Here is a 9421-nt window from a genome sequence, read left to right as displayed (position 1 = left end):
AACTGTACCAAATCCCTGAGATGGGTATGGGGAGGTGAGCTGTAGGCAGTCTTACCTATATCCAAAGGTAGAGAGACTGCTTCCATAAGGACCTCCGGCCAAGAAGATGTAAGAGTCGTAAAAGGGTAAAGTGTTTATACCTGTTTGTCGAGAGCATGATAAGACGATATACCTATCAGCTGGGTCCACTGGGTATGGCTACCTTAAGATTAGGGAAGGGTCGCTAATGTACGACCTAACAATACCTTAGCACAGAACATAAACTCAAGAAACCAAAGTACGCAAATAACAATATAAAATGTAGGAACATAATAAACAAAGTATTCGGCAAGGAGCTCAAACAGAGGGAACATAAACCGTCAGGAATATCCGTATCATTAATTCATTTCCCTGTATTAAAAAGAAACTAAAGATTTGAAAATTAAAAACGAATATCCGTCCTCTACCCTCCATTATCACTCCTCCTCGGTGTTGCTTGTAAAGGTCTAAAGGACTTAACTTACGCCATGCGTCATCGCTAGTTGAGGTTTATGTTTAATTCCTCCCAATTTAAGTTATCACTGGTTCGTTTGTCCATCTTTCACCTGGACTATTCCAGATTGTTAACTTGAAAGATTTCAATTATCATACCACAAAAGAACGGACTCAAAACAGTAAATACGCATATAATTCTTAATAAATTTACTCCCTCTATAAAGCTAAAAGAGCCTAAATCCATGCCGCTTTCAGGATGATTATCTAAAGCTGCCTCAAGATTCAAGAGTATGCACATCCAAAAATTGCAAAAACCGCCATCAATCTATTCCATAACAAAAATGAGAAAACAAGTATCTCAAAGTACCAAATAAATCAGTCTTCATTTGTCCCAAAATCTCTAAAAACTATAATAAAACAAAAAAAAAAAAAAACACTTCTAAATCGAATTCTGACACAATACAGGGTACACATGAAAAAGAAAACAGATGTACACTTCTGGGACGTTTTGAATACATAGAACTCCATTATTCTAGTATGCTTCTGCCATTCTAAAAGTGTTGGAAAGATGATGACAGGAGAGAGGCAGAGACGGAGAGGCTCACTTGCCACCTAAAGTAGGAAAGTGACTTGGATCTTCAATTTTTGGGGCCTCAGCAGCATAGCTAGATGAACCACCTTGGTTATAACGTCCACCGCCACCTCCGCCTCTAGGACCACGTCCACGCCCACGGCCACCTGAAGAGAAGGATCTTTCACCCGCAGCAGGTTTCAAAAACTCATTGATGCTGAGAGACTGCAAACACAAACGAAATTAACATGCAGGCTAAAGGTAAGCATCTGACACATATTGACATGTGATTGAATTGATTTGTTTATGTTTCATCCTACAAGATTGAATGAAAAATATAAAATGATTTTTGCAAAGTTGCGATATTATCCAACTCATTATGGAATAACTAATGATTCTTGTAATCTTATTTGATGTATTGTTATTTGTAAAAATTCAATAGAAGTGAACAAAACATAGTTTCAGGTCAACACGTCCTTGACACATTATCTCCCATTAGAAAATGACCTATATGACTAATTGCCCAAATCCGCCAGACCTGGCCCATTCTGCTCTTTCTAGATAAAAACTAAATTACTAAATATTGGATGCTGCTTCCTACGCCTTCACATCTAAGGGTAACATGACAATATCCACAAACCAATAAATAGCATTACCTTCTTAGTTTTATCTTCTTTCTCAGCAATCTCTTTACGCTTTTCCTTGTCAGTGCCCTATTAAGTGATAAATTTAAACAAACAGGTTAACACTTTGTAACAAGTTAAAAAACATACATCTAACCTTAAGTTAAAGACTGGCATATGATTAAGAGATAAATAAGTATCACCACACACCAGTTTAGCAAAGATCTCATTGTTGCTCTTCTTGTTGGAGAGCTGTTGCATGGACGCGAGCTCTTTGTCAACTTCCACCTTCCTCTCATCAGTCTTGAGTGCCTCTAAAGCTTTCCTCTTCTCCTCAAGAACCTTTTGATATTCTTCAAGAGTCATCTCCTGAATTTAGCATGTCAGTAAACATACAGATAAAAAAAAGACCATATTAATGTCAATAGGCATGTTTAAACTGAGTGATGACCATAAAGTTGAATATGAAACAAGAAATTGTTACAGTACATAATGATATAATTGGTCCATACACAAGAACTGAAGCATGTTACTTTATGCAAAAACTAATGATAGAAGTTCGGGACTTGGTGCTTGTGTACTACAATACAGCCAAGATATCTTTAGCACAAGAGGCAATATCAGTTTAGTTGGAAAACGGTCAATTTGGTTAATATCTTACCTCAAAAGGTTGAACGAGTAGAATTTATAAACTTAACAAAATTTGAAACAGGTAAAAGCCAGTCTCGTTGTCCTCCCAGATTTCAACTACATATAAAAGCATTGGCACATCAAGCCATATGAGCCTGTTATTATACAAAAACCATTAACCAACCCTCCCCACGACAGATTAGGTTTAACGGTTTGGACCCATTAACCAACCCACTCATGATGCAATTTCGAAGGACAATCAGCTGGATGGTAACATCTTTCAGCTAGCTTTCTATCCAATGTATTGTCATGTATACCCCATGAAAATTGCAACCCAAAACACACTTCAAAGAGACTAAAAGGTAAGCAACCCAAAACACACTTCAAAGAGACTAAAAGTGTAATCACCTTAACCTCTGGCTCTTTCTCCTCGGGTTCATTTGCAGCATTCTCCTTTTTCTCATCTGTTGCCTCTTCCTCAGACACCAGCTTTTCAGAAGCCACAGTTTTCTCCCCTTCATTCACCACTTCCTGGGTCTCCCTATAAGAAGCATAGTCAAGCCTTGATAATAGAAGAAAACATGTAAGGTGGTAATTTCAACCCATTTACCTATGATGGATCGATTCGAGTTGTATAAAAGTTTATTAAAGAAAAAACGGCCAGAAGCGTAGTTTTAACGCATAAAACCTCTTAAAGCACTTTGTGTTTGATTGATGATTGCAATGAGATAGTTTTGAGAATCACCTTTAACGCTTTATTAATTGATAAAAAGAATTTAGAAAAATGATGTGTTTACAGATCAACCCAACGTGAACCGGCCCATTCCAAATGACACTATAATGAGTTACAAGTAATTAACCAATACACCCATTTTGCTATATAAATATTAATGACAGCTCTAAAGACTAAATGAAAGATGAATGTATACTGAATAATTTCATCTTCTTGAGTTCCCCAGTTCCCACGACCAGCTCCCTCGCGCTTGAACTCATTCCTAAACATACAGCATTAGAAATAATTAATAAACCTCATTAAGTAATCAAACAAATCTTTCAATCCTATTTTTCCATATAACAAAACAAAAAAAGATCGGAAATACTTTCACACCAACTGTCAAAAATTATAAAAATGAAAGAACATTTTACCCTCTGCCTGTCCCACTACGTCGTTCATATGGTCGACGAGGTGGACGATCTCCATCCTCAACATCTCCATTAGTAAATCCACCACGACGACCACCACGGAAACCACCACCACCACGAGGACCACCATAACCAACTCGTCTCTCATACCCTTTTCCAGTATCAGACTCCTCAACGGCACCTTGATCACCAGAAAACCCTCTGTTACCAAACGAAGTCTCGTTGCTACCTGAGTCTCTATTATACCCGCCTCCACCACGTCCCCGTCCATAACCACGTCCACGCCCTCCACGCCCACCTTCATTCCTAGCCTCTTTCACTGTTCAAAAAGGATAACATTTTCAAAAAACCATACGAAAAAACCAGACAACACATTAAAAAGTTGAATTAATAAAACAATGTAAAAAACAACTAGTCTTTCAACACCAAAGAGAGATAAAAAAAAACTATCAGTATGCAAAAAAAATTCAACTTCGGCTTATTTTCTTCATACTAACCAAAACACGAGATAAATAACAAGACTAATAAGAGCACCCGTATGGAGCTCAGCATCATCAGGTATCCTATAACGACACATAGATGCCTGTACTCTAGTAATACAAACAACTTGTTACTATATATATATGCACCAAAACAATAAACATATCAATCCTAAATGAAATGAACAAATACATATATAACAATAAGATGGTACTTTAGCAACATAGTAACATAAAAGCAACAATCTTTTTACACCAAAGACAAAGAAATATACTATCAGTATGCAAAAAAATTCAACTTCAACTTATTTTCTTCATACTAACAAAAACTCAAGATGATAAAGACTAATTAGACCACCCCCGTATGGCCCTCGGCATCATCGGGCATCAACGATACATGGTTACCTGTGCTCTAGTAATACAAACAACTCTTTCACCATGTGTCTATAACCATAAATCTACATCCAAACGTATATATATATACATATACATATACATATATCCAAAACAATAACATATCAATACTATCTGAAATAAACAAATATATAAATAACAATAGAATGATATTTTAGCAACATGGTAACATAAAAGCAACAATCTTTAATCAAATAGAAACAAAAAGATAACTTCTTTAATACTCACCAGCCTGAGCTGGGGGAAGGGGCTTGGTGGGAAGTTTAGCCGCCGGCTTAGCCGCCGTTTTACCGGCAATAGCCGCCGCCGGAGCCGGAGCTTTCTTGACAGGTGCAGAAGCAATCTTTTGCACAAGCTGTGAAACGTCATCGTTATCGTCATCGCCAAGCAAATCAAAAGGGTTCGCCGTTGCCATTTTCTTATGGTTTGGTATGAGAGTAAAGAATCCTTAAAGATATTAAAGATTTCTTTTTTATTTTTGTAGAAAGTGAGAGGCTAGTTCCGATTAGAGATTGCCATATTTAGTTGAGATCGGATTAGTTATAGTTGAGTTAAGTAAAGGAGAGTTTGTGAGTGAGATAGAGAGAAAGGGGGGATGAGATAAAAGGAGAAGTGGGTGGGTTTGGTGAAACCCTAGCCGCAATGTAGTGTCAGAGAGAGAGAGAGAGAGAGAGTGTGTGTGTGTGGAGAAGGTAAAATGCCAGATGAATCAATCATCTATCAACTGTATCTATATATCTATCCAATCTCAGTAGATTTTGTGTCAAAGGGGGCTCAAAATGGTAAATGGTAAATGGTAAATGGCATCATGGGTATATTTTGTCAAACAGTTTTACCCATGCCAGATGTTAGCCTAGTCAAAACATCGCAGTCACGAATCCAAAAGTTTTTGTTACCAAATGATTTTTATGACATTAACAAAGGTAGAATTACTTTTATGAATTTTAATTAAATATTTTATTGTGTTATTAATTACTTTTAAACTATATAAATTCATAAAAATCATAAAATAGTGTTGTCATAGCTATCATTTGACCACCAATAAACATCCATAACTCATTTTATTCACGAGCATGATACCCACGTAATGCGGCTGCGATGACAGTGACAGTGATGTGATGGCATCGACGGATGGTGACAACGCCGACGACCGTTGCTGGCGGCAGATGCGTCAAGTGGTGTATGTATTTGATATAATGATATTTTGATTTAAAAGAGTAGTGGATATCTTTTAGAAGATAATAGAATTGTGTAAGTTAATTCATTAAAGGTAAAATGGTAATTCGCATGTCCCAAAAATCTTAACTTTTAACATAGGGTTGTAATTTTTATATAGTATTATAGATAACTCTTTTGTTCATGTACTTCATGAAAATTCTCAATAAACAAATTAGAAAAAAAATTAACTTGATAATGACACAATTGTCTTAAGGGCATCTACAATGGTATAGTTTCAATTGTTTTTTTTTTAACAAAAAGGTGTAAGAGGTTTTATAAAAAGTTATCCTTTTTAATGGTAAAAAGCTTTTCAAAAGCTTTTTGTTAATTAAAATACATTAATATAGCACAAAAATAGCTTGAAGACATAACCTATAGGTTGAGGAATATTAAGTTTTTCATTTAGTCTTTCATTTAAACAATTATGTTTTAAGTAACTTTAAGCTTTTGAAAAGCTTTTTTCCATTGGGGATAAAAAAAATTTTGTATAAACCTCTTACACCTTTTTTACAAAAAAACTTTTGAAAACACCTCATTGTGGATGCTTTAAGTAACCTCTTTTTTTGGAAAGAGTTTTAAAAAATTGTCTGGTTGTTCTTAATAAACTAATTTACATCTTAAACTTTTATCTTAATAATTTACACTCTACATTTGTCTTCAATACCATCTTTACATCAACGCATTTCCATCAACCCACACAACTCGAGACTACCATCACCAATAGTCGCTGCTATGGCCACTAGTAGTCGCCACCACCAAATTGACATCACCTCTACTGCCGTCGCATTGCACCGGTATTGTGCTAGTGCGAGCTAACACATTTTAAGTCTATAATCACCATATCAAAATATAAGATATTAAACGTGTGTATTTAAATAGCTAAGTAAGCAAAAATATAGTTTTTATTTATAAATTTGTCTTTGTAACATGTTAGTTAAATGTTAGGGGAAACATATATGTTATTTCCAATATTAAATTCAAAAGCACATAAATTAAATAAAAACACATTTCAACAATAAAATTTATAAATACAGTAAACTACTAGTGTGGTAGTATATTGGTTGGACATATGTCTCCAAAAAAATAAAAGTCCCAGAAGGTCAGTGGCAGATCTAGAACTGGAAACCGCGTGTGTCCGAGTTGATACATTAAGTTGACAAAAAGAATGATTAATACATGTTGCATAGCGTGTGGGATCAAATCCTTCACAAAATATAGTATTTATCTGAAAACACTATCAAATTCCTTCCAGTAGTCTATGAACACGTGAATCTTAAGATCAGCTTAACGGGATACCTAACAAACTATAACTAAACAACGATTTTGACTAAGAACCGAGCCATCAAAACACTTATTTTAAGTTAATTTGTCCATAACATGCGTCCATGTATAACCATAACATATGTCCATGTGAAAAACTCTATATACTATTTAAATGAGTTTGGAACGTAACATTGGTCCATGGGCACACTTGACTTACATGTAGAACCGCCTTTGCTGAAGGTCACATATTCACTTCCTGGTTCCTTAAAGGAAACTCAAGCAGTCACAGAGGCTCACCTGATATGACTCCAGGCTCAAAAGCGAGTCAGCTATTGGGATTAGTCTTTTCACAAAGCAAATATGAGACCCACAATTAAAATAAAAAATGAATACAATAAGAAAAACAAAAAACAACATGAGTAAGTTGCAAAATAATCATTAAAATTAGGGCGTTCCCAAACGTGTTGAAGGTTGCGATGGGTATATCTTTTCGGCTTAGTAAGTCATACTAAGAAGCAATAAACTAATACCCTCAAATTATTGACCATGAAGTTTGGTTGGATGGGTTGTAATATGGATGAGAGGTGTTAATCGAGTGTCGATTTCCTTCGACACATATTATGCATTATCATATTGCATATATGCATGATTCGCGAGAGTTGGTTTATAGTCCAAGTTTTTGGTGTTTACTAATGATGGTCGATTCATCATACGACACACTAAATACTTGTTCGACATATTATCTTGCTAATAGAGACTATTTAATGTTTTCGGAATCCGGACACATCTAAAACCATTTAAAATGAGGGGAAAAGAATATGCATTATGATTTCTTATACCTTTGACTATTCGCGTGTACATGGATCTTGCCATCCGATGTCATCGGAAATTAAGCATGTTGAATAACTATTCCAACATTTGAATTTTTTAAATATCGAATTTGGATCGTACAGTTTTTATTGTGTGCATCTATATTGACTTCCATTATTCAGATCAATTGCTAGTTGATAGAAATCTTGCCATTTCTTTTCACTAGCTTTTTCTATTTACAAACCTTCCATTTCTAATTGGAAATCCATTGTCTTTGCAAAATTTTGATAAAAAGACAAATGCTTTTGTCTCACTAAGACAAAATTCACCTACAAATGCTTAATCAAAAACTTGTTTCATGCCTTCATAATAGGGATGTGCAAATGGCCCGACCGGCGAAAAACCAGCCCGGCCCGCGACCCGAGAATGCATGAAAATCGACACCGTGACCCGACCCGTGAAGGTCCGGGTCGGGTGCGGGAGGGTCGCGGGCGGGTTACGGGTTTTCTTCACTTTTTTTCGGTTTTTGCCTTCACCCGACCCGGCCCGGCCCGACCCGGGTGACCCGTGAAAACCACAAATGCATGACCCGTGACCCGGCCCGTTTGGGCTTCGGGCGGGTCGGTTCGGGCCGGTTCTGGGTCGGTTCCGGGTCGGGCGCCGGTCAACGGTTTTTTTGCTCATCCCTACTTCATAATACTCATTATGACTTTTTGGGATTCAATTAAATCAAATAAATGACTTTTATTATTTTTGCAATTCCCAAGTCCTCCCATGAGGCGAGAGTTCGAATCTTGCTTAAGGGCAAGGTTTACCTTAATTAAACGTTGTGCCTTCTATGGCGGTTTAGTTAAGGGTTTTTCTCCCTTGTGGTTCCCTGACTTCGTGAATCGGTCGCTAGTGACTGTTTGTCCGTATGGATGTAACGGCTAGTTGTCTCGTGACACGAACGTTCAAAAAAAAATGAAATAAAAACAAATTAACTGTTCATATTTTTTTTGTTCCCAAACAAGAAACATAAATTATATAGTTACCGTGTTTTTGTGAAAAATTAAATGGAGGGAAATTTTGAGAGGGCAAAATTTGTGAAAGTTTAATGTGTAAAAAAATTAGGTGAATCACTTAGCAAAAGTATGTAGTCAATAATACAATACAATGTGACAATCAGATGGAAAATAAATTAGGAAAGGGTAAATTAGGAATTAGGTGCAAAAAAAAAACTATTAATAGTAATTATGTAGTATATATGGAAACCAAAAAAATTTTTATTAATTTATTAGCGCCTGGTGACCCGACCAGTATTTTAGTAACTCGACCACACTTAGGGTTACTGCAAAAAGTAAATAAAACAAATTTACACTAATGTCTGTCAAGTCAACAGTGTACGGATAAATCCCTATATATGTTACAACTTCGACGAACCTTTCACATTCATTTTGATTCGCATTCAATTCCTTTCATTTTTAGTCTCATTCTAGTGGCATTTTTGCACCCATTCAGTTCGTTTTCATTTTTACGCTTCACATTCATCAGGTATATGTAATATATGTTTATATATAGTAGGTATATATATATGTTTATTAAATTTTTCATACCGTTTATGTATATGTATATATATTCTAGATGGATTTTGAGAGTTTATGGGGAGAAATGGGTGCGGAAGGTTTTCAGTTACACTTAGAAGAACCCGATGAAGAATTTGAGATGCCGGAGGTGGGCCCTCATTTTGATTACGACGGTAAGGCTTTCCACACCAACGAGGTATCCTTGTTAACTTTTAAAATCACCTATTTACG

The 9421-nt window shown here is 36.0% G+C and overlaps 1 protein-coding gene across 1 annotated transcript; it reads right to left on the bottom strand.

The window, feature by feature from the left end:
• Positions 1 to 779: 779 nt before the first annotated feature.
• On the bottom strand, positions 780 to 5031 carry LOC122591018 (RGG repeats nuclear RNA binding protein A-like). Its single transcript, XM_043763204.1, has 7 exons — positions 4563 to 5031; positions 3445 to 3760; positions 3228 to 3293; positions 2707 to 2839; positions 1879 to 2037; positions 1702 to 1758; positions 780 to 1270 (listed from the first exon to the last, which is right to left on the bottom strand). Exons 1-7 carry the CDS (start codon positions 4747 to 4749, stop codon positions 1076 to 1078), a joined length of 1113 nt encoding a protein of 370 aa, XP_043619139.1. The 5' UTR covers positions 4750 to 5031; the 3' UTR covers positions 780 to 1075.
• Positions 5032 to 9421: the final 4390 nt, after the last annotated feature.

Source organism: Erigeron canadensis, chromosome 3 (assembly GCF_010389155.1).
Source record: "Erigeron canadensis isolate Cc75 chromosome 3, C_canadensis_v1, whole genome shotgun sequence".
Classification (NCBI taxonomy): domain Eukaryota; kingdom Viridiplantae; phylum Streptophyta; class Magnoliopsida; order Asterales; family Asteraceae; genus Erigeron; species Erigeron canadensis.
This window is presented reverse-complemented; position numbering and strand designations above follow the sequence as displayed.

What these genes read in the sequence shown, in the direction of transcription:
- LOC122591018 (XM_043763204.1), bottom strand. Translation starts at nt 4,749, where the DNA reads ATGGCAACGGCGAACCCTTTTGATTTGCTTGGCGATGACGATAACGAT. An exon ending in AGAAAGAGCCAGAGGTTAAG is followed by an intron (nt 2,038 to 2,706) that starts GTGATTACACTT and finishes TGCTAAATTCAG; the next exon opens with GAGATGACTCTTGAAGAATA. An exon ending in ATGAGATCTTTGCTAAACTG is followed by an intron (nt 1,759 to 1,878) that starts GTGTGTGGTGAT and finishes ATCACTTAATAG; the next exon opens with GGCACTGACAAGGAAAAGCG.